The 26,139-nt window shown below is 44.6% G+C and overlaps 1 protein-coding gene across 1 annotated transcript in view; it reads right to left on the bottom strand.

Annotated features, from left to right (window-relative positions):
* The window catches only part of TFRC (transferrin receptor), a 661,121-nt gene that overhangs the window by 565,297 nt on the left and 69,685 nt on the right, over positions 1–26,139 (bottom strand). Inside the window, exon 8 of the mRNA XM_044070291.1 lies at positions 8,817–8,915. Within this exon, the coding sequence (XP_043926226.1) occupies positions 8,817–8,915 (99 nt within the window). The remainder of the gene's footprint in view (positions 1–8,816; positions 8,916–26,139) is intronic.

Here is a 26,139-nt window from a genome sequence, read left to right as displayed (position 1 = left end):
TGCCACTTCACCCTCCCTGAACATAACCATTTAACAAAACTTTCTCCTCTCCTTTCTCCTCTCATTCGTCCTCTATCAGTTATAGACTACTCAGTCCTTTTTCTTCCAGCCACCTCTTACTTTCCCACTCCTTTATCTGTGAAGACCTTTTAAAAAAACTGGTACAGTCCATGTACTGCACATCTAAAGAAACTGCTTTTCAAACTTCCTATGCATATGCATCTTTCATTGCAACAGTACAGTTTCCTTTTGACTTAAATATTCTGTATTACTGCAGGTCTTTAGAAATTACCTTGGAATCGTAAAATTGTATTTGGAGCTTTTCTTCCCAGGCCTCTGTTGAAAAATGGCTTTAGCTCAGACACTCCTTGGTCAACAAATGTAAAATAAAAATAACCAAACATTCCTAGAGGTAGTAGTCTCCAAATGCCCTAGATACCCGAGCAAGATTCCCTCTTAGAGAAGAAAATTTCAGATATTTTAGCCCTTCATATTTTTCACATGGATGCCCTTGGTACATTTCCATTGTACTCATTCCATTACACATGCTGGTTTTCCTTATATAGAATAAGTATACTAATTGGCTCTCGAGTAAATTAGACGTAAAAGACACACTACCTAACTACATTTAAAGCAGCAAGCACTAGTTAGTTTTTTTTTTGTATTTAACAACCTGGACACTTATGGAAAGGACTTGATATAGTAGCAGGCTAGGAGTGCATTACTGCCATGTATGAAATCTGCATAATATGATATGGAAATAACTTTTTTTTTTTTTATATACAATAAATGGGTTTTGTAATAGAGTGAACCAGTGCTGTTTTAATAAGAGCATGAAACGAGAAATGTAGTTTAACACAAAATCAGAAAGGATGACTATATACAGGGGGAAGTAAAAGTAAAGGGAATGTAGAAGAAAGAATGGAATGGTTATTGGTGAAACTTGCACAGTTTGAGCACCATGGAATATTCTACATGTACTTAATCTACCACCAACTCTGCTAAATGAGACAGAATGCACTCAAGAATGCCGCTTCCCTTGTGCTGCACTGCATCCAATGGAGGACACCCTGGTTTGGGAAGAGAACAGAGCTTTGACCCTACACATGGAGTCAAAGTTTTGAAATATTTTACATGGGTTTTGAAAGCAGTCAACGTTGACAAAAAATATGGCCATTACTGGCTTCCTACATTTTTAGATTTGGAAGTACTAGGATAGCTGCCTGAGGGCCATTTTGAGTCTAGCCAAACATTTCCCTGAAAGATGAGGATCATTGACAACCCCCAACCTCCTAGTAGTTCCACAAATGGCTCAAAATTCTTGATCCAAGTATCATATGGTGCTATATAGAACAGTCAAATCCATTCTTTCTGCTTCAGCAAAGCAATGTAAAACTAACAGACACAACCTTCTGCTGTAGCTGGCAATGTTATTTGTTCCAACAGATGGGACAGAAATCCACAATAATCCAGATACACTAGTACTTTCTGGACAGGTTAAAACTAAGCCCCCTACCCAATTCAAGTAATATAGTAGCATTAACTAATTCCCATACTGCCTGCAAATTTTGCATCCTTCGCATCCTTTGTAACAGATTAACTCCTTAAAGTTGCCTTACTATTTATGCTAAAGACTGAAACTCATGACTTAACAGGTTGTGCGTTACCCCACAAGCATAAAAATTCAAATGTAAAGTCATAAAAAAATTAAAACCAACTACTCAACTAATAATGGTCCTCCAGAGTCTACACAGATATCAGCAACATTCTGGGGAGGGGGGGGCTTTTGTATAATGTACTAGTCCACAAAAAACAAGCAGACAGGCCAAAAAAACAAAAAACGATAGCTTATCTTGTGCAAATCATAAGGCAAATGGCAGAGGTACCAGATGCTTTTGGTATTAAAGCAAGGTGAATGAACAGTGTGGCTGATTTTGCCATTTCTGGTGCGGTTTTATGATTGCTTTAATGCAAAAGCATAGAATTTTCAGATAGAAGATATTCAAAGCTGGAGAAAATTTAAGAAAGAAAAATACTTGCACAAGAAAATCTGTCAAAAGCAACTTTGTGTTTAACACAAGATCCATGAAAAACATATAGACCTAGATACCTTGGGCAGTTTGGAAAAAAGTGACTGATGTGCAAAATTAAACAAAAAAACCCCTACAGATTTTTGAAAGGTATAAAAAATATGGACACAGGAAAGAAAGGTCTGATGTGGTGCAATTTAAGCAAAACAGAAAACCAACTAAGCAATATAAAACAGCTCGAGAAATTTAAAGTACAGGTATGGGAAATTTCAAAAAAAAGGGGGCATGTAGAACAGAAGTTAAAACAAAGACAACGTTTTGGAATACCTGTGAAGTGAAGGATTTAGCGTAAAAAGTCTGAGGTTGTGTCAACATAATGGAACAAAGTCCATCTCCAAAGTAAGGAGAAACAGGTGGAGTGGGAGACATCAGAAAAAGATTACGGTGCAATATTTATGCAAAGGACAAAGCAAAACTAATACAAAAAAGCAGCACCAAAGATATTTCAACATAAATACAAAAGGCATCCAGATAAAGCAAAGGGAGAAAGTAGATATTTCAACATAAATACAAAAGGCATCCAGATAAAGCAAAGGGAAAGTAGAAAAAGAGAGTATTAGTAATGGAGAAATTAAAGAAAAATCTGAAGTCAAATTACCTGCAAAGTGAAGAATTTAATGCAGAAAATCCAACTCTGGTAATGTCACAGCATGAAGGAAAGTGCAGTTGTGTACACACCATAAATGTAGATGAGTGTCTTCACTGTTGCAGTCATGACTGTTGGGTTCTCCCCTGCCGGCAGGCAGTCCTGTCGGCCAGAATCCCAAAGTCTGGGTCTGGCGTCGGCTGTTCAGTCATGCTCCCGGACGTCAGAGCGCCAAGAGTACAAAGCTGACAGCTGACGCCATGTTCTCCAGTTTTTCTTGCCCCAGATGTCAGGTGCTCCACAATGAGTAAGATCCCATACCCTTTGCAAATACACCTCAAAAGGGTGAAGTGAACACCACAAAAGAAAAAGAGGGGACAGGGAGGGAAACCCAGACTGCAACAGTGAAGACACATTAACATCTACATTTATGGTAAATGTACACAACTGCACTATGTTAGTGTTTCACTGTTGCAGTCATGACTGTAGGGTTGAATCCCAAAGCAGAATAAAAGGGAGGCGGTCATAAAGAAGAGGGGGTGGCTAAAAGGCCCTTCAAGACATCAGAAGCAAAGCCTGCCCTAGACTTGGGGTAAAGAGGTAGATTGTAGTGATTGGAAAAAGTACGCACTGAACTCGTTGCAGCTTCCAAAATGTCTTTGGTAGGAACTCCTCTGAGGAAGGCAGCTGAAGTGGCAGCAGCTCTGGTAGAGCGAGCCCTTACACTCCCTGGGATTTGCTTTCCATGATGCAAACAAAATCTGATTCCATAAGCAATAAATTTAGAAATGGTCCATTCTGAAATCACTTTACCTTGGGAACTTTAAGCACAAGAAACAATTGCTCCGATGTCCTTGGTTCTGTCCAGGTAAAAACGTAGTTCTGTGTACTTCCAAGGAATGCAAGATCCTTTCCCCATTATTTTGAGGACTGGGGAAAAAAGTTGGCAAGTGAATAGTTTGATTTAAAGCCACTTTGGAAACCACCTTAGGCATGAAAGGAGGATTAGTCCTTAGACACCCTGTCTTGATGAAAAATAATGTAAGGTTCCACAGCCATGAGAGCTTGCAACTCCTCTCCTGGCAGAGGTCAGAGCCAACAGAATGGCTGTCTTCCAATATTAAAACTTTGTCAGAAGTGGCAGCAGGCTCAAAAGGAGGTAGAGTTTTTCCAAAACCTAGTTGAGATCCCAAGCAGGAATGGGAGGAGATCTAGGGGGCCTTAAGTTCTTAGCTCCTCTGAGAAACTGTCTCATGAGCTGATGGGAAAAGATAGGAGGGTCTGTATTATAATGAGCAGAAATAGCAGAAGCATGGATCTTTATGGAAGAGAAAGAGACCCTTATGTAAGAGTAAAATCAGAGGAATGTTAGGAATAAGAGGATCTGAATCCTGAACCAGGTGCAAAATCTTTTCCATTTTCCTGCATAAGATTTTCTAGTGCTAGGACATCTGGCTTCTAAAATGACATCCATAACCTGCTTGGGTAGGAGAGAATGAATCAAGGTCCCTGGATTAACCAGGCCGCCAGGCTGAGTTTTGACATGGGAGTGCAGAACCTCTCTGGTGCTGGGACAGAAGGTTCGGAGTCTGTGGTAATACCCAAGGGGGCTCCAGACAAAGGTTTTTCAGTTGTGTACCAAAATTGTCGTGGCCAATTTGGGGCCAGCAAAATAATCTTGGGCTTGTCCTGTTTGATCTTTAATAACACCCGTGGAAGACCTGTTTGATCTTTAATAACACCCGTGGAAGAAGAGGTAGAGGCGGGAAGGCATACCCAGAGAGGTTTCTCCAAGTGAACGATAGTGCATCCACTTTCCAAGCTAGTTTGTGGAAAGTCCTGGTGCAAAAAATCTGTAGTGGATTGAGATGGGATGCAAAGAGGTCTGCGAGGACATCCCCAGACTGCTGTAATCATCCTGAAGATTTCGGTGTCCAGCATCCATTCGTGTGGATCAGACAGTTTTCTGATCAGACCGTCTGCCAGGAAGTTTTGCTTCCCTGGTAGAAACTGAGCTTGAAGGTCCAGTTTGCAAGCTAGAGCTGTGTTCCATAGATTCATGGCTAGTCTGCAAAGGGGATAGGAATGAGATCCCCCTTGCTTGTTTATGTACCACATAACTGTGGTGTTGTCTGTCCATATTAGTAGCTGTTCTGGTTGTAGAAGATTCCTGAAGGCCAATAGAGCGTTCTGTACGGCTAACATTTCCTTTAAATTGATATGCAGGAGCTTCTGATCCTTTGTCCAAAGGCCCTGCAGACAGCTGCCCTGAAAATGGGCTCCCCATGCATAATCTGAAGCTTCCGTGGTTAGTGGCTGGAGGCAGACTGAAGGGTTTTCCTATGTTTAGAGTACATGCCTTGGACCACCAAAGGAATTCCTTTTGGAGACAAGGCAGGATGGTGATCTGTATGTCTAAACTGTGGCAATGCTGAGATCATACACTTTTTAGGTACCACTGAATTTTCCTCATATGTAGTCTTGCATATGGTACGAGAAGGATGCAGGAGGCTATGTAACCCAAAGCCTGCAGGAATTTCCTTGCAGAAAGCAAAGGAAAAGTTGCCAAGGTTTTGAAAGTTGAAGCCAGCTGTAATTGTTTTTCGGATGTCAGAAATGCCATCTGGAATGTGGTGTTTAGAAGAGCACCCAGAAAAGTTCTGTTGTGAGGGTGTCAAATTTGACTGTTTACAGAGAATCCCAGGAACTTAAGGTTCTGAACAAATTCTAGATGCTGGAGTAAGATATCCTTGCTGTGCCTGAATTAGACAATCATCCAGATAAGGGTAAATTTGAATTCCCTTGAGTCTGCCATAAGCTACTACTGGAGCCAAGCATTTGGTGAAGACCCTTGGCGCAGTAGACGATCCAAAGGGCAGCGCAGAGAATTGGTAGTGCCTCGATCCGGCCCTGAACCTGAGGTATTTTCTGCATTCCTGCCTGATGGGAATGTGTAAACATGCCTCCTTTAAATCCAAAGTTACCATCCATGCATTTTTGATCAGCACTAGTAGTTGCTGTACAGTAAGCATCTTGAATTTTGGTATCTCGAGAAAAGTGTTAAAGACGGACAGATCCAGAATGGGTCTCCATGAGTTGCTTTCTGGGGACTAGAAAGAGCCTTGAGTAAAAACCTTGTCCCATCTCTGAAAGTGGAACCAGTTCTATGGCTTTTATAGCCAAGAGCGCCTCCACCTGGTTTAAGGCCACTAACCATTGGTGTTTTGGAAGATCCGGCCATCCACTTGGTCGGGTATGAAAATGGAATTTGTAACTTCTTGAAACCACATCCAGAACCCACTTGTCTTGGGTTAAGAGTCCCATTTAGGTGAAAGAAAGTTTTCCTCTGAGTGGGGCTTCTAGGCAAGAAGTTCCTGCAGCCCAACAGAGGGAGTCATTGAGCCCGTTTTCTATGAGCTTGCAACCTGTCCTCTCCTCCCCTAGGGGTGGAAGCAGTCCACTGTCTTGGTCTATAAGAGGCTTACGTTTGAGGCCTTCCTTGGGAGCGTCTGCATCTACCCCTCTGAGGCCTGTCTGAATTGGGAAAGGACCAATTTTTTGTAGGCCAATTCATACCAAATCTGGGTGGCTATACTTTTAAGAAATCTTTAACAGTTTGCATGGATTTTGCCTTGTCCATCTTCTTTATCACCTCTTCAGCCTTAGGTCCAAACAAAACATGCTCAACAGGAGCATCCAATAACTTAGCTTTTACTTGATCTGGCATGTTTTGTTCCTTTAACCAAGCATGCCTTCTAATGACTGTACCAGAGGCAGCAGCCCTACAAGAAGCCTCCAAGGCATCAAATCCAGTGTAAACCATGCTTCCCAACTTGTTCAGTGGCATGCATTAAGTCATGTAATTCCTTATCTGCACAAGCAGAAATGGAAGTTAGCTTTTGCTTCAAAAAGAAAGAAATTGCTGGTATTTCAGCATATGAAATTGACAGTTTAAAGCCCTAATAGATAAAGTAGCAGAAGTGCACACTTTTTTGCCCCAATCTTTCTAAAGATCTGGAATCCTTCTCAGTGGGAATGGGGTTTTTAGCAGTAGCGGCCTTAACCCCCTTAGGACCCTGAGAAATAGATTTCAGGATCAGCAGTAGGATGTTTGTACAAAAACTGGTGGGAAATCTGTTTGGCTTAGCAGGAGCTGGAGGAAAATAGTCCGGAGTTAAGTTAGCCTCCGAAAAGGCATCATCCACAATATCCAAAATAGGAGGGATAGCCAGGGGTCTATGTTGGGGAATTAGAAAATCCAAGCCTTTTCTTAGATTGAGTACTCCTGTCCTTCCAGTGAAAATGTTCCCTCATTTCATGTAAAGTTTCCCCCAAAAGAAAAGTCCTCAGGGGGAGAAGCTGAAGGAATGGATTACTCAGTATCAGAATCCTCATGAGGGAAAGAATATTCCTGGTCAGAAGAAGAAACTGAACAGAAGCCTGATCAGAGGAGTCATAACACACTTCCTGCCTTGGACTTTTGTCTGGAGGGGAATGTGAACCCCTAATCATAGTAAGTCCTCCGCCATCTTAACTGTTTAAGACTTGGGTGCCGGATCAGAAGAGGCCTGAGCTGGATTTGGAAGGTGTCTTTGCCTTTGTCTTTATTAGGAGCAGAGTAGGCCTAAAAACCCCTTCGGAAGCTGGTACCTGCACAGCGGCTCCGGACCCATCCGAAGGAGCATTGTCCGAAGGTCCTGCAACAAATATTCAAAGGCCTAGTTGGCTCCTTGTGGGAGTCCATTTCGGCCATCTGTTCCGAAATGGCCGACAGTGGCTGCAAAAGTGCCTCACTGACGGCCGAACCTGAAGCTGGCTCTGCTTGTACAATATCATCCGATTTGGACCTCGATATCCTTGTCGTTCGTGAACTCCGGTAGCCGGAACCGAATCAGACATTTTGTAATTAAAGTGCCTACCGAAGTAATGAAATGCAAAATCGTACCTTCGTTTAATCGTACGTTGATTGAATCTAGCACAAACCAGACAACTAGCTATGTCGTGGTCAGGGCCTAAGCAGGGAATACAGTAAGAATGAAAATCCTTACGAGGTATTTGCTTCCCACATGAAATACAATTAACTTTTTCTGACATCGGACTGGAGCAAGAAAATAGTTTCCCCAACGGGGTACTTAGCTTTGAGTAGGAGAAGTCAGCCTTCGGACTGAAGTACATTTAGCAAGGAGTCAGCCAACCGGCAAATGCTAACTGCTATCACCACACAGCAAGAAAGACTGGAGAACATGGTGTCTGCTGTCAGCTTTGTACTCCTGGCACTCTGACGTCAGGGAGCATGGCTGAACAGCAGACGCTGGACCCAGACTTTGGGATTCTGGCAGACAGAGGACTGCCTGCCGGCAGGGGAGAACCCAACAGTCATGACAGAGTCCCCAAATTAAAGGGGGGAGCATCTGATCACTTGCCACACGAAAATACTCGAGCCTTCAGCAGGAAACTAGTACAAAAGCGGAGCTGGAGTTGCACAGCAATGGAAGAAGCAGGAAACAGTGGCAACTTTTTAGTCATTGTTATGGAGTGAAAGACTCAGGATACAACTGAAGAGAACACATCACAGAAAGATTTTCTGGAACTTTCTGTAGAATGCCCGAAGGAAATAAAGAATGTGCCCTCAGTTTATAGGAAAATGATTTAAGGGAAGAGTTGCTTGATTTAATAGATAGATTTCAGAAAGTCAATAAAATCCAAAATATTAGAAGTTTGATAATTGTCTTGATTAGTGTTTTAACACAAATTCATGCAATATAAATGTACTTCCAGTGATTAGTGTCTTTCGTACGAGTCAAAAACACCAGGATTTGCAAGCAGTAACAGCAGCAATGTGGAAAAAGTACAACCAGAAAGTACAAATGAGTGTAGGAGCAATGGGTCACATTTAGATTTGCTACCAATACATGAACTCCATATGGATTGCAGGAGTAGTTAGTTCTGGGAGCATAGCCAAAAAGCTCTTTGGAGCACCCACGAAAAATAAAGTCTGAATGAAACAATACTAATTTTATAAACTCTAATCATACTTTACTTGGGGTCCATTCTTGCCATGGCATTAGAAACCCAAAAAACTTTGGGAAATTAAACCAAGGGGGCAGAAAAAAAAAAACATGTGACTATTCAATACTTACATGGCCGAACTGGACTGTATCTTCTTGCAGGTCACTGTACTCCTCAGGATCTGGGTATATTAATACACCCTTAGCATTCATCTTTTGAGCATTAGCAACCTACAAGAAAAAAAAATACAAATACACAAATTCAGTCCTGACCAAAGATATTCTATATGCAGCACATGTAGGAACAAAATGCAACTTGGCAGCAGCCCAAGAAAATCCAAAATCCATGCAGCCATATTTGGGGGGGGGGTTCAGTACCAATGCACTATAAAGTGCACAACAGGATATAGCCTTCTGGGAGTAAAAAAGTTATGCACTCACCACAACGTTCCATGTTTGTAGTCTCTCACCCTTCATTCATATGGGTTTGGAGCTGATCCTTTGCTCAGACTTCGCCTATTACAAAGCTCAGTCTGTTGGCTCGTGGCTAGGTAGGTATCCCATATTGCACTAGTAAGAATCCCCAGATCTTGTTTGCTGCCGACTAACAGCGATAGAAAGGTCCCCACCCACCCAACAAGGAACAAGACGAAAGGTCTCCACCCCACAACAAAGCAATACCATCCTGTCTCCAGATCCTCCAAGGATACATTGACAGGGGGGTGGTGGGTGGGGATTGTAAGACTGAAGGGAGAGATGGACTACAAACATGGAACATTATGGTGAGTACATAACTTCTTTATGCTCTGTAGTCCTATTTTGCCTTCATTCTTACATATGGGACAGCGTCCCTAGCACCTTTTTCTTGGGTGGCTCACGGGAATATACTCCCAAGAGCCATGGAACCAAAGGAGCTTGAGGTTAAACTCATTTTGTTTTATCTTTTGGCTTTTTCGGTTGGGGTCGCCAGAGCAGAACTCTGGCCCGCTAATGATTGGCAGCAGATTTACGTACAGAGTTGTCAGATTTACGTACAGAGTTGCCAGACCTGACGTACAACTTTTAACGAAAGTATGCCCATTCACACGTCTCTACACAGAAGACGACGCTTTAGCTGAGAATCGAACAGGGCAGCGCCTTGCTGTGAGGCGACAATGCTACTGCAATACCACCACTGCAGTAGGTTAACCCAATTTGTAATGAGTAATAAAGGTACTAGTAGCAGCCCAAGTTGCTGCTGCACAAATATAGTCAACTGAACTCAGGCTTGAAAAGCAGCAGATGTGGATAAGGATCTGGTTGAATGTGCCTCCATTTTAAACAGTAGTAGTTTGCCATTGAATAAACTAGATACAGTTTGAAATACAATTTAATAGAGTTCTTAGAGAGACTGGCATACCCATTCTAGTCTCAAAAGGATACAAACAATTTTTCTAAGTTCCTTGGTTCTATCAAGATAGAACCTTAACTGTCTATGAACAACAAGTCAATGAAATTTATATTGTACACTGATTAGGAAAAAATACTGGCAGCTAGATAGTTTGATTCAAAATTAGACCGAGCAAACCTCTGGGATGAAAGACTGGTTTGTACAAAGGGAAACTGAAAAAATCAAGTAAGGAGGTTTGACAGTACTTAAGACACTTCTAGCAGATGTAATTGGCTACTAGAAAGATGGTCTTCCAAGACAAAAACTTCAGCTCAAGAATGCGTGGGTTCAAAAGGCAAGGAAGTCAGTCTGGAGAGGACGAAATTTAGATCCCAAGGAGACATAGGTTCATGAAGGGGAGGTCTTAGCAAGGTAGTGCCTTTAAGGAAAGGCATACACAAATCGGCGAGTCATAAGATTAGGCTCACGTCCCAAATGAAAATTTGATATTGCTGCCAGTTAAACTTGGATTGTAGCAGCGGCTGATCCCTGGTCAAAAAGCTCAGTAAGAAATTCTAACACCAAGGGAATGGACGCTGTACAAGGACCTACATTTTGTCCAAACAATCTTTTCCATTTGCTAGCATATAATTTCCTCATGGAAGGTTTGTGGGAAGACGTGAGAATGTGGATAGCCACAGATGAAAAATTGTGAAGCCTAATTAGGGATGGAAGTGGATCAGCCACAATGGAAGTGGATCAGCCACACTGTAAAGTTGAGGGTGTGGAGGCAGGGGTGGAGAGTGCCTGACATGTGTCAAGAGATCTGGAACTGGGTACAGAGTCCATGGAGAACTAAGATTACGTCAGAGAAAGGGGAACAAAATCTGACAAGGCCAGTAAGAAGTTAAAGAATCTTTCTGCTTCCCAAGGACTTTTGCTTTCTGAATCACTCACTATGAGCAGGAAGGGGTGAATGCATAAAGTTCGAGGCCAATTGTGAACAAGTGAGTCTCTCCCAGAGGGGGGATAAGGGAGGAGTAGCTGCTGCATTTGGTGTTGGCTGGACTGAAACAGATCGCAGCAAGGCTGACCCCATTTGAGGAAAATCTGCTGTGAGACTGATTCAGAGACCACTTGAGGCATCAAGACTGCCCTGCTGAGCTTGTAGGCTATTACATTGGTTGTCCCCAGGATACAAGTGTTGATACTAGAATGTGCTAGGAAGATATCACCCACTGCCAAACACAAGAGCCCCTCGACAAAAGGTTTCCTTGCTTGTTTAAATACTATACCACTGACATTGTCCGATTGGATTGCCATCGTACCTATAGGAAGTTGTGAAGTGCTTGCAATGCTAGTAGCACTGCTCTCATCGCTAGGACACTGATATGCAGGCGAGTCTCGTGATCTTGCCATGTGCCTTGGACAGTCCTACCCAATGGCCACCCCACCTTATCTGGGAGGCACCCGTGGTCAGAGTAGCAACAGGTTGGCAAGGAAGAGTGCTCCTGTTAGTTGGTCTGAATCCACCAGCAAAGATCCTTTTTGCAAAATTTCATTATCAGAATATAATGAGAGGCAGTTGCTGAAGAGACCAGAGAAGGGGGGGGGGGGGGGGGAGTAGCCATTGAGAGATTTGCATATGTAGTCTGGCTAGTGGAACTAGGGTTATAATAGAAGCCATGGTCGCTAAAGGTTTCAGCACAGTCTTGTCTGACTGTTGAGGAAGTAGGGTGTATAGTTGTAGTCTGATATTTTGAATTGTCTGCAGGAAGACAGTCAACATGGCAACCATTTCTGTGCCTATAAAAAAGTCAGAGAGGGTGACAAGGAAAACTTTTCCTAATTTATTGGGATACCTAGTTGGGTGTAGAGCTGAATGGTTGAATCCCTGGCTTGTAGAAGTAGATGCCTGCCGAGGTAAGGAAACACTCTGAATGAGCTGTCACTACCGCCATGCATTTGGTGAACACTGGGCCTGTGGTGAGACCAAAAGGCAGATCACAAAACTGGTAATGACCAGATCCCAGTCAGAAGCGTAAACGACTCCTATGCTCTGTCCATTCTGATGTGGTTGTATGCATCTTTGAGGTCTATGAAGTACATCCAATGGTCTTTCCCCAAAGGAAGGAGTATTGACTGCAGAGTTACCATTCGGAATTTGGACTTATTTGTATAATTTGCTGAGGTCCAGAATAGGCCTCCAGTCCCCTGTTCATTCTGGCACTAAAAGGAATCTGGAGTAACGTCTGCATCTATCTGGTCTGCAGGGATAGTTTGGAAGACTCCCTTTGTAAGCAACTTGGATTTCTATGGTTGCTTGATCCCTGTGATTGGGTGGAACATCTGGGATCTTCTTGGTGGTATGAGGTGGGAGAAAAGGGTATGGAGTATTCTCTGGTGATTATTCTTTGTACCCACTTGTCTTGGTGACGAGGCAGGCTTCTGGACACAAGGATAAGAGACCCCTGACTGGTTCCAGAGAAGCAGTCTGGCCCCATTTCAGGAGCACTGACCGGGACGACAGAAAAGAATCACGTCCATCCTGGTTTTGCACACCCCCTGCCTCTAGGGTGACTTCTACCATTTGCTCCTCCTCCTCTGCCTCTGAAGGAAGAATCGCCCCGTGCATCTGAGAAAAAATGTCTGGAATATCTTGAAAATTTTGCCGCCTCTCTGACCCTTGGTGTATGGTTTAGAAGGGACAGAATCTGAGAAAAATGTCTGGAATATCTTGAAAATTTTGCCGCCTCTCTGACCCTTGGTGTATGGTTTAGAAGGGACAGAAACACTCCCACAGCAGAGAGTTTTCCCTTCCTGCTTGCACCTGGTGAGTGCATCTTTTACCTTTGGTCCAAAAGGAAAGTACAGTTTTGTACCCACCATAAATGTAGATGTCCGATAGATATGCAACTGCAGTCCTTACATATGGGTTGTCCTGCCTCAGGCAGCCCTCAGTCAGCCGGATTCCAAAGTCTGGGTCAGACGTCGGCTGATGTCACCTCCTCCCCAACATCAGAGTGGCTGGGGTATAAAAGTATCAGCAGACGCCATCTTCCTCTGTTTTTTGCCCCAGATGCCAGGTGCCCTCCAAGGAAGGCTAAAATTAGAACTGGATAAAAAATTCCAGACATACACAATAGCAATAAACAGATGCACCATAAGATATCCCCAGCTAAGTATAAAAAAAGGAAAGTGGACCCAATGCACAGAGGGGAAGGAGGGAGGGAAAACCTGATTGCAGTTGCATATCTGTCGGACATCTACATTTATGGTAGGTACAAAACTGTACTATGTCCTTCAAGAATGCAACTGCAGTCCTTACATATGGGTTGAATACCATAGCCAAGCTGGGGGTGGTAGGCTCTAAGATAAGGATGGTGTAGCTAAAATGCCCTGCAGGACTGCCGAAGCAAAGCCTGCTCGGGATCTGGAATATAAAGGGAGGTTATAGTGCTTGGAAAATGTATGCACGGAGCTCCATGTAGCAGCTTCTAGAATGTCCTTTGTAGCCACCCCTCTTAGGAAGGGGACATTGGCTGGCACACCCTTTCCATGGTAGGAATAACAAAATCTGATGCAATGTCCAATCCATTTTGAAATTGGATGCTTGGAAATAGCTTTTCCTTTTACTCCAGGAGCGTAAGCTACAAATAGTTGGCCAGACTTTCTGCTGGCCTTTGTTCTGTCCCAAGTAGTAGCTCAGTTGTCTGAATGTCCAAAGTGTACAGCAGCTTTTCCCCTTTATTTTGAGAATTGGGGAAGAAAGTAGGCAGGTGAATTGCTTGATTTAGAGACACCCTGGATATCACTTTTGGCATAAAAGGATTGGTTCTTAAAGAAACCCTGTCCTGATGAAAAATGAGGAATGGAGGTACTGCCATGAGTGCCTGTATCTCCGAAACTCTCCTTGCTGAGGTTATTGCCAACAGGAAAACTGTTTTCCAGGAAAGAAATTGCAATTCTGCAGATGCTGCCGGCTCAAAGGGAGGAAGGGTTAATTTTTCCAACACAAAATTGAGGTCCCATGCAGGCACTGGTGGTCTTCTGGGAGGCTTGATATTCTTTACCTCTCTTAGAAATTGTCTTAGCAAAGGATGAGAACACAGGAGAATCAGTGTTGTATCTTGCTGAAACGTGTATTTTTATGGAAGAATAGGAAAGTCCATTATGCAGCATGTCTGCCAAGTATTCCAATATCTGTGGAATGTTCATTACTGATGCATCCTGTCCCTTGTTGGCATTCCAGATGCTGAATCTCTTCCATTTGGCTGAATAAGCTTTTCTGGTGGAAGGTCTGCGTGCTTCTAATATATGTTGAACCTCCTTAGAGAAAGATGTGGAGAAATCATGGGACCCTCCAAGCTGTCAGCCGCAGAGTCTGCAGGTTTGGATGAACCGTCCTGGAATTGTGCTGAGTCTAGTGGAGACCATGGAGGCAGGGTCCACGGTTTGGTGCAAGTTATGCTCCTTAGGAGTGGATACCAGTGCTGTCTTGGCCAAACTGGAGCTATTAATATGCCTTTCGGTTGCTCTGCTTTGATCTTCAACAACACCTTGGTCATCAATGGTAGAGGTGGGAATGCATAGATTGTTAGAGAGTTCCAGCTGAAGGAGAGAGCATCTATTTTCCAGGCTTGTGGATGTGACCTCGTGCAGAACTTTTTCAGACTATAATTGAGGTGGGAGGCAGAGGGGTCTACGTCCGGCCTCCCCCATGCAGAAGTTATTTGTGCAAAAATGTCTGGATGCAACATCCATTCCTGTGGATCCAGGATGTTTCTGCTTAAACTGTCCGCTAGAACATTGTCCCTGCCCGGAACAAACTGGGATTGTAGCTGCATGTTCAGTTTCAGGGATTTTTTCCCAAAGAATCATTGTTAGTTTGCAAAGGGGGTAAGAATGAGTACCTCCCTGCTTGTTTATGTACCACATAACAGTGGTGTTGTCTGTCCTTAGTAGATGACCTTGCTGAAGATATTCTCCAAAGGCCTCGATTGCATGCATTACTGCCAACATCTTCTTTTGATTGATGTGCAGATGTACTTCCTGGGGAGTCCATTGCCCTTGAATACATCTGCCCTCCATGTGTGCCCCCCATCCATGGTCTGAGTAACGGTTTGGCTTGTTTGAGGCTTGTTGAAAGGCATACCTTTGTTTAACTGGCTTGCTTGGGCCCACCACAAAAATTCCCTTTGTAGACATGGGATGAGTGGGATAATTGCTTCTAAGTTGTGGCTGTGTTGAGACCATAAACTTTTTAGGTACCATTGTAGTTCTCATGTGTAGTCTTGCCAGTGGAATCAGTAGAATGCAAGATGCCATGAAACCCAGGGCCTGCAGGATTTTCCTTGCAGTCATCTGGGTGAGCTTTGCTAGGCTTTTGAAGTAATGTGGTAGTTCTTGCTTCTCTGTGAGGCAAGCCATTTGAGATTGTCTCTAGTTTGGCTCCTAGAAAGGTTATTTGTTGGGATGGCACTAGTCTTGATTTTTGTAAGTTGACTGTGTATCCCAAAGCCTGTAGTAAGTGAATGACATAATTCAAGTTTTTTGTCAAGGCTTGTTTGCTGACCGCTTGAATAAGGCAGTCGTCCAGGTAAGGGTATATTTGTATCCCCTGGAGCCTGCAATGTGCAATTACTGATGCCAGGCATTTCATGAATACTCTGGGCGCAGTAGATAAGCCAAAGGGCAATGCTGAGAATTGATAATGCTCTGACCCTGCAAGAAATGAGGTATCTTCTGCAACTGTCTGATTGGGACATGCAGGTATGCCTCCTTGAGGTCCAGAGTAACCAGCCAAGACACCTTGCCCAGCATGGGAAGGAGTTGCTGTAGCGTCAGCATTTTGAATTTTGGTACAATGAGAAAGGTGTTTAGAGCGGACAAGTCCAGTATAGGTCTCCATTGCTTTTTTCTTGGAACAAGGAACAGTCTCGAGTAAAATCCCTGGCCTTGTTCCCGAGGAGGAACCTTTTCTATTTCTTTGATTTGTTTCAGCTTTGAAATTTGTTCGAATGCCTCTGCCCTTTGATTTTGTGGCAGGTTTGGCATGCCTTGTCTTGTTGGTAACGTATGGAAGTGGAACCTGTAGCCTTGGTCCATTATGTCCAGAATCCATTTGTCCTTTGTTAAAATGTGCCAGTTTTTTGAAAATAAGGATAATTTTCCGCCTAAGGGTGCTTCTCTTTGAGCCTTGGTCAGCAGTGTCAAAGGCAAGTCATTGTGATTGTCCCTGTGGGGCAGGGGAAGTCCCCGCGCCACCTCTCAAATTAGTCGGTTGCCATTGGAGTCCCCTGTAGGAGCCTCTGTATTGCCCTCTTCCTCGGGCACGCCTGTTTTTTCCCCTTTGAAATTTGTCAGTGTCCGGAAAGGACCAATTCTTAAGAAGGCCAATTCCTGCTGAACCTGGAGGAAATCCTTGACTGTTTGCACTGATTTAGCCTTTTCCTCAATTGACTTCAACACATCCTGAGCATTAGTACCAAATAGCTTGTGCTTTTCCAGAGGTGCATCTAGAAGCTTTGCTTTAACATGATCTGGTAATGGCTGTTCTTTTAACCATGCATGTCTACGTATGACGGCCCCTGTCATAGCTGCCCTACATGAAGCTTCCAATGCATCATATCCACACTGAAGAAAATGGTTGCTAACCTGCTGTGTGTTGTGAACCACATCCTGCAAGGCCTTTCTATCTAAAGGCTCGAGAGGCTAACTTTTTCTGCAACTCATCCATCAAGAAATCCTGATACTGAAACATATGAAAAAAGACAACTGAGGGCTCTCATAGCCAGAGTGGTTGAGGTATAAACTTTTGCCCCACCTCTCCAGGGACCTAGCTTCCCTGTCTCTGAGGGCAAGGGATTCTTGGCCGTGGATGTAGTCACCCCTTTTGACCCCTGGGAAATTGTTTCTAGATGAACAGCATGGGCCTTAAAGAAATGTTTATGAGTTTCAGGAACCCTGTAGTATCTGTCCAGCTTGACAGGAGCAGGAGGGAGAGAATCAGGAGAAGCACTCTAATCCGAGTACACATCATCCAGAACATCAAGCACTGGAGGGATAGCTAAAGGCCTGTGTTGTGGTAGCTTAAGGAAGGTATGAAGCAGTTTCCTGGAATCTGAGTATTCCTGGCCTTGCCACTGAAAGTGCTCCCTCATGGAGTGAAGAACTTCCCCAAAAGAAATATCCTCAGGAGGGGAGGCAGAGGGGATAGAATCCTCCGCATCAGAATCCTCGTAGGCCTGGAAGGACTCTGCCTGGGTAACCGAGTGATCAGAGTCAGAGGCTTCATCTGAAGAAAGGGTGTCAGTATGCTCAACCCTGGGCCTTTTGTCAGAAGGTGGCGGAGATCCTCTTTCAGGATGGGCCTGGGAGCCTCTGATTAAGGAAATTAAATCTGCAGCTAAAGACATATGTTTATCAGGAGTGGGCTGAGGCAGAGCTTTAGGAGGGTGAGACTTAGCCTGGCTAGCAGCCTTAGCACGTGTGTAGGCCTTGATAGACATAGGGGGCCTAGCTGCCCCACGTGCTGGAGTAACCTTGTCCACAGGTATGGTCTCAAGTAGATCTTGGGCTTCAGAAGAGGAAAAATCAACCCCCGGCTCCGGGGCCGGAGTGATCTGTAAAGCGGTGTCGGTCCAGAGCGGTGGAACCGCCTCAGAAGAGACAGATGCACTCGCGGTAATTTTTGGTGTGGAGTCAGTGGAAGTAGCGGGCCGAGGATGTCTGTCCCGGTCCTTCCGGTTTTTTTGGAAATATGAGTAGTCGGTTGTTCCGACGGCATGGTATAGGAGAATTTGTCGCCAAAAAAGTCTTCAGTAAACTGCCTGGCACCTGTGTGCGCTTATTGAAGCGAGCACAGGCGGCACAGGCAGAGACGTCGTGGTCTGGGCCAAGGCAGGGGAGGCAGTAAGAATGGAAATCCTTGAGGTATTTTACCACAAGACAATTAACTTTCATTTTTTTCTGACATTGGCTGAGGCAAGAAAAAGATCCCCAACGGGGTACTTAGCTTTTTTGATGACTTCGGATACGAAAAACACAGGAGCTGACTGACCGGCACTTGCGAACTGCTTCAGAAAGACGGAGGAAGATGGCGCCGGCTGATACTTTTATACCCCAGCCGCTCTGATGTCGGGGAGGAAGCGACATCAGCAGACGTCGGACCCAGACTTTGGAATCCGGCCGACAGAGGGCTGCCTGAGGCAGGACAAACCATATGCAAGGACTGCAGTTGCATTCTTGAAGGACATCTGTCAAAGGGGGCGCTGGTAAAAGTAGATCTGAAAGGCTCCGCAAAATTACATGAGCGTAACCAGGAGTGTCTAAGGGAAACTCCTGAACTGGCTTGCCCTGCTCGCTCCATCTGCTGCATTGGATATCAGCCTCATGGAAGAGTTAATTGAGTTTAAGGTGGACAACTAAGCAAACTCTCCTTAGCTGATGTACACCTTGGAAAGCATCTCCTAGTTTTTAAGATCTCTGAAGCCTAGTAAAATGAGTAAGGTAATTCAGCGATCTGAGGGGGGAGAGCCACTGGAGAAGATACGCTTCCCATATCTATCATTAGAGACTCCTTATTTCGGTGGAAGGAGAAATGTAGGAGTCTCCACCAATTCCTTCTTTGTGGCTACCGCCGCCACCACCATGGCATCTACAGGCACACCTTTGGTCAAGAACTCCCCTTGGGGGCTGAGAAAATTGTTGGGCCTTCTGGGGACTGGTTCCACAGCATCAGGAGTTTCCCACACCTTTCGACTAACTAGGTCCAGGAGCTCACCAAAATCCTGGATCTCTTAAGATCTACAAAGGAGATGGAACATCCTAGGGGACCCTTCTGACTCGGAGGTCAATGTCCGAGGTGGACATCCGGGGAATCTACATGCTCTCTTACAAGTCCTCTTCTGAGATGGCTCCTCAGAAGGGTATTCTGGGGAGGTCTTGGAAGATTGAGAGCCACCTAGCAGGGGCTCCTGAGGCTGCAGGTCTCTGCTGCAGGGAAAGATGGTGCCGAGACAGAAGTCTGTGCATGAGGGGGAAGAGCATCAGTACCCTTGTACAGAGCAGACTACCTGAATAGCATTGCTCATCTCGAACGCAGATCTGACTCTAAAAGCAGCCCCAGTTCTGAGGAAACTGGAGTAGTCCTCTGCTCCAAAGCAATTGGCTCAGAGATGAATTTAGGATCAGTGCTCAACCTAGCAGACAAGAGTGGTAGGCTTGGAATGGAGGCAGTTCGGGCCCAAGTGTCCCTGTCTGGGCTGACTGGAGAGCTTCGGCTCCTTGACACCAAGGACGGCGCTGAAAGTGTCAGAGCAGAACTCTGCTCAGAGACAGACACAAGGGGTGCTGGAACAGAGGGCTCCATCACAAGAGCTCTGGCTCCGAAGAACCAACAGATTGCTCCGGAACAGACTGAGTCAGAGCCAACAATTTTGGTAAAGCAGACGACATCAAGAGTGTAAGCACTACTCTACAGCCTCTTCAAAAAGGCTCTTGGAGGATCTGGATGAAAGGGTAGGTGATCTAGATCTCTGCAATATAAGAGATGGTAATGTTGCAGAGACTGGCAATAACTCTCTGGACCAGCTCAGAGATAAGTTCTCAGTTGTCAGCTCTGAAAAACTTGGAGCAGATACTGCAGTGTCAATATAGATACCCCCGATCGGCTCAGAGGACAGTGGAGCCGAAGAGGTAGGCGGCTAGTCCAAATTCAAATTTTGAGTAGTTTGACAATAGTCAGTGCCAGAGAAAGTCTCTCAGCCAACCTGACGTTCTTTCTTTGGAGACTTGGGCGTGAGGATGACAAACGAGCATAAATCCTCCTCAAAGGAAGGCTTAAGGAGACCTTTCAGTATTAGCTTGTTCTTCCTTTCTTGGAGGACGAGAGCTGAATGAATGGCAGTAACAAGTTTCCTTCAGGCACCAAGGCAGTAAATGCAGTTACGCCAGTCAGATTTTTTGGGAGCACTTGAGGCACTTTCTAAACCCTGAAGGTTTATGTTCTTTAGACTCCTTAGACATGCTTACTAACAAAAAAAAAATAAAAAAATAAAAAAACAGAAAGGAGGACAAGGTCCTCTAACTTAAACGGGCCTTGCCCTACAAGAAAAGGCAGCACACAAGAAATGCACCCGAGGACTAGGTCCTCTAACTTAAATCGGCCTAGCCCTGAAGAGGAATAACCAGAAAGGATAACAAAGCAAGGTCCTCTAACTCAAATGGACCTAGCTGTCACAGAAAAAGGGAAAAGCTAAATCAGCAAGTATACTCAACTGCAAATATTTAACAGGCTAAATGGCAAACACTGGAGACAAAAAATTCTAGTGAATACTAGAATAAAGGTAAACACAAAACGTGGACCTACGCTAATAGAAAATATCTGAAAACCAACTAGCACACAGAAGGGATACCAGTCGAAATAGCAAAAACACACCATTACCCAATAATTACTAAGTTATGAAAACAAAGCCATATTATATGTAAAAATATCAAAGAGCAGAATAGCAATGTAAAACTATCCAACTTAGCCACGGCCAAGAAAGAAGCACTTCTCGTTTGCTGCAACTATGAGTTCAGATCTGGGGATTCTTACTAGTGCACTATGGGATGCCTACCTAGCCATGAGCCAACTGAGACTGAGCTTTGCAATAGGCAGAGGATCACCTCTGAACCCATATGAAAGAATAAGGTGAGAAAGGACTACAGAACATTAAATATTTTTTTTTAAACAAATGTCGACCGACAAGTTAAACTTCAGCAAAAAGTAGTTTTGTACCTACCATAAATGTAGATGTTAAGAGTGCTAATACAGCTGCAGTCATAACAGAGGGGTTATCCTGCCGTCAGGCGGGTCCTCGGTCTGCCGAATTCCAAAGTCTAGGTCCAGCATCGGTTGTCATTGCTTCCTTCCTGACGTTAGTGCGGCAGGGGTATAAAGAGCCAGCAGACTCCATCTTCAGTTTCTTGCCCCAGATGTCAGGTGCCACGAGAAAGAAGGCAAAACAAACTTCTGTAATAATGCAATATAGAATAATCAAAAAAACAGTAGTTTGCAAGCAAATACACCATAAAAGAATACCCCAATCAGGTTGTATGAGAAGGTGTTTGTAATAAGGCCTGTCCTAAGAGGGGATGGAGGGAGGGAAACATGGACTGCAGCTGTATTAGCACTCTAACATCTACATTTATGGTAGGTACAAAACTGTACTATGTTCATCGTGCATACAGCTGCAGTCATAACAGATGGGTAGAATCCCAAAGCTAAATAGGAGTGGCAGGCACTAAGTGGAACTAGGAGCAAGGATGCCCTGCAAGACTGCTGTGGCAAAGCCCGCTCTAGATTTAGAGTAAAGTGGAAGGTGACAGTGTGAAAGTGTGCACTGAACTAAGTGGCTGCTTCCAAAATGTCCTTGGTAGGAACCCCCCTGAGGAAAGCTGCAGAGGTAGCTGTGGCCCTTGTGGAGTGGGATCTGATGTTTTAAGGCACAGTTTTTCCATGAAATGAGCAACAAAAGCGTATGCAGTGGACTATCCATTTTGAGATGGTCTGTTTGGAGATGGCCTTTCCTTGAGCATCTGTAGCATAGGACACAGATTTTCTGAATGGCTTTGTCCTGTCCAAATAATAACAAAGATGTCTGTGAATGTCCAAGGAATGTAGTAGTCTTTCCCCTTTGTTTTGTGGAGTAGGGTGAAAGGTAGGTAAGTGGATAGTCTGATTCAAGGCTACACTGGATACTACCTTTGGCATAAAGGAAGGGTTGGTTCGTAAGGAAACTGTCCTGATGGAAAATGATGAAAGGTTGCACATCCATGAGGGCCTGTAGTTCCGAAACCCTGCGTGCTGAGGTGATAGCCAGAAGGAAGGCTGCTTTCCATGACAAAAATTGTAGTTCTGTTGAAGCAGCTGGCTCAAATGGAGGCAGGGTCAGTTTTTCCAATATGAAGTTGAGGTCCCAAGCAGGGACTGGTGGTTTCCTTGGGGGTTTTATATTCTTAGCCCCTCTGAGGAACTGTCTTGAGATGAGAGACTAAAGGAGGATCTGTGTTGTACTGTGCAGAAATGGCTGAAGCATGGATCTTGGATAAGGAAAGACCACTGTTTAACATCTCAGCTAGGTACTGTAATATTTGAGGTAAGTTACCCAAGGATTCTGGCCCCTTTTTCTGATTACAGGAACAAAACCCATTTGGCGGAGTAGACTTTTCTAGTAGAAAGTCTTCTGGCCTCCAAGATGACATCCTGCACCTCCTTGGAGAGGAGGGTCTGTTGGGATCAAGGGATTCTCCATGTGGCTAGATTGAGGGTTTTTTAGCTGGCTGTGAAGAGTTTTGAAGTTGTGCTAGGACAACAGAAGAGGCACTAGAGGCAGGATCCATGGTGGGGAATGTGTCAGGCTCTTCAGGAGTGGATACCAGTGTTGTCTTGGCCAGTCTGGAGCAATGAGAATCATTTTTGGCCTCTCTGCTCTGGCTTTTAATAGAACTTTGGGCAGCAGAAGGAGAGGTGGAAAGGCATAGACTGTCAATGTTGTCCAATTGAAAGAAAGTATGTCCACTTTCCAGGCCTGTGGATGATGGGTCCTTGAGCAAAATTTTTTCAGTTGGTAATTTCTGTGGGTAGCAAAGAGATCTATGTCTGTCCCCATGCCAGAGTTATCTTTGCGAAAACTTGGATGCAACTTCCATTCGTGTGGATCTGTCATATTTCTGCTTAAGCTGTCTGCCAGTGAGTTTTCCTTCCCTGGCAGGAATTGTGCCTGAAGTCGAATTTGCAATTCCAGAGCTGTGTTCCAAAGGGACATGGCTAGTCTGCACAGGGGGTATGAATGAGTTCCCCCCTGTTGATGTACCACATCACTGCAGTGTGGTCTGTCCTCATCAATAGCTGGCCTGGATGCAGTAGGTCTTTGAAGGCCATAATAGCATTTTGCACTGCTAGCATTTCCTTTTGATTGATGTGTAGGTCCTTCTCTTTTTGGGACCATTTTCCCTGAATGCACTGATCCGTCATGTGCGCCCCCCAGGTGTAGTCCGAGGAGTCTGTTGTGATTTGATTTTCTTGAGGTATGCAGAAGGGGAGACCTATGTTTCTTTGGCATGCTTGAGCCCACCACAGAAATTCCTTTTAAAGACATGGAATGAGTGGTATAATTGTTTCCAAACTGTGGCTGTGTTGAGACCATAAGTTTCTTTTAGGTACCATTGAAGTTTCCTCACATGCAGCTTTGCACATGGGATCAGCAGGATGCAAGATGCCATGAATCCCAGAGCCTGCAGGACTTTCCTTGCAGTCAGCCTGGTGAAGGTTGCCATTTTGCTGAAGTATTGAGATAGTTGCCCTTGTTTGTCTGGCGTGAGGTAGGCCATCTGGGTGTTTGTATTCAAGCTGGCACCCAGGAAAATTATTGTTTGAGAGGGTATTAGTTTTGATTTTTTTGTTGACTGTATCCCAAAAAGTTCAAACATTTTTATTACAAATGCCAGGTGTTTCAGAAGTATGTGCTTGCTGTCCGCTTGGATCAGGCAGTTGTCCAGATATGGGTATATTTGTATCCCTTGAAGTCTGCAGAAGGCAATTACTGATGCCAGGCATTTCGTAAACACTCTGGGTGCAGTAGATAAGCCAAAGGGCAATGCAGAGAATGGATAATGGGTTGAACCTGCAAGAAATCTGAGGTATCTTCTGTAATCTTGTCTGCTAGGGACATGCAGGTATGCCTCCTTGAGGTCCAATGTTACCAGCCAAGACTCCTTGCCCAGCATGGGAAGAAGCTGCTGTAATGTGAGCATCTTGAATTTTGGTACATGTTTAGGATGGATAAGGTCTAAAATAGGTCTCCAATCTTTGTCCTTCCTTGGTACCAGGAATAGTCTGGAATAAAAACCTGGACCTTGTTCTTTTGCAGGTACCTCTTGAATAGCTTTCATGTCCATGAGAGCTGAAGTTTGTTTTTGTGCCTCTGCCCTTTGTGGCAGGTTTGGCATGCCTCATTTTTGGAAGGGTGTGAAAGTGGAATCTGTAGCCTCCATCTATAATGTCCAGGATCCATTTGTCATGTGACAATATGCCAATTTTTTGAGAATGCCAGTTTTCCGCCTAAAGGTGCTGCCATTAAAGCTTTGCTTGGCAGGCAAAGGGGAAAGTCATTGTGTGCTTTCTGAATGACTGATCCATCTTCTCCACCTCTTGGAGTTGGTGCTTGCCATTGTCTGGCTCTGAATGATCCTCGAGATTGCCCTCTACCCCTCGGGTGCTTGCATCTGCCTCTGAGGTCTGTCCGTGGCTGGAAAGGACCAATTTTTTGAAGGCCAGTTTCTGCTGTAGGAAATCTCACTGTTTGCATTGATCTTGCCTTTTCCTCCATTTTCTTTAGTACCTCCTCAGCTTTAACACCAAACAATACATCTTTTTGAAGAGGTGCATCTAGTAATTTAGATCTGGGAAGGTTTGCTCTGAGCCAAGCATGTCTACGTATGACAGACCCTGTAACAGCAGTTCTACATGGAGGCCTCCAAAGCATCAAAACCACACTGCAAGGTATGTTTACCCACTTGCTCTGCACTATGCAACAAATCCTGCAAATCCTTTAAATCTAGTTGCTCAGAGCTGGAGGTAAAGAATCTGGGTGGAGGCTGGCTTCTGTGTACACATCTAATATATTCAAGACAGGAAGGATAGCCAGAGGCCTGTGCTAGGGTAGCAAGAGAAAATCCCTGAGCCTTTCTTGGAATGAGTAATCTTGGCCTTCCCAGTGAAAGTGTTCCCTCAAGGTATGTAGGGTTCCCCCAAAAGAATAGTCCCTCGGGGGGGGGGGGGGACCAAGGGAATAGACTCCTCTGCATCAGAGTCTTCAAAAGGAGAATATGTATATTCCTGGTCCTCAATGTTCTGAGGTAATAGAGGCTTTATCAAAAGGAGAAAATGTATATTCCTGGTCCTCAATGTTCTGAGGTAATAGAGGCTTTATCTGAGGAAGGGTAGTCTTCCTCTAACCTGGGCCTTTTGTCCAAGGGGGGTTGAGAACACCTGATAAAAGTAATCAAATCCTCAGCCATTTTGAGCATCGTTTTTTTAGGCATGGGGCCTTGAGAGGGGGGGGGGGTCTGTGGTCCTTATTTTTTAGTTTTCATGGCCGCTTTAGATTTTGTGAAAGCCTTAATGGAGGAAGGCCTGAAGACACCTTGAAAAATGGCAGGCCTGTCTAAACTCTGAGTTTCCCCGCCAAGAGTGGCATTGGTATCTGTGGTCGGAATTGGGGTAGAGGAGCCCGCGACCTCTGGCACAGAAGACACCGGTAATGAAGTGTCATCGGTACTCAGGGGCTGTGTAGGAGCCTCGCTGAGAACTGGTAGTCGGCCTTAGAGGGGTGATGGTAGAAGTCGTGGACCTCATATGTCAGTCCTTATCTTTGCGTCTTACTCAAAACTGGAGTCAGAGTATCCAACAACAATGTAATTAAATTTACCAAAATAGTGGTGGGCGAACTCCGCCCGACACTTAGTGAGTTTGTTGAATCTAGCACAAAAACAGCAGGCCGAGACGTCGTGGTCTGGGCCTAAGCAAGGAATACAGAAAGAATGGAAATCCTTATGCAGTATTTGCTTCCCACATGAAATGCAATTGTTAACTTTGTCTGACATCGGTCAGAGGCAAGAAAAGTTTGCCCAACGGGGTATTTAGCTTTCAAGAAGACTTCGGCTGAAATATTTTGAAAATCTCAGGAACTGGCCGACCGGCACTTGCGAACTGCTTCTGCTTTGGGCACCACATGGCAAGAAAGACTGAAGATGGGCATCTGCTGGCTCTTATACCCCTGCCGCACTGACGTCAGGGAGGAAATGACGACAGACGCCGGACCTAGACTTTGGAATTCAGCCGACCGAGGACCCGCCTGACTGCAGGATAACCCCTCTTATGACTGCAGCTGTATGCACGATGAACATCCACTATACTTGCAATTTAGAAATGCTAGTCTGCCTAAACTCAGCCAATGGGAACTGCAACATGCACCCCTTTCCAGATAAGGAGAAAAACCCAAGGCTTGTCAAAATGTAGAGACACAGCGAGTGGGTTCT

Source organism: Protopterus annectens, chromosome 4.part1, assembly GCF_019279795.1.
Source record: "Protopterus annectens isolate FY-2018-M chromosome 4.part1, PAN1.0, whole genome shotgun sequence".
Classification (NCBI taxonomy): domain Eukaryota; kingdom Metazoa; phylum Chordata; order Ceratodontiformes; family Protopteridae; genus Protopterus; species Protopterus annectens.
This window is presented reverse-complemented; position numbering and strand designations above follow the sequence as displayed.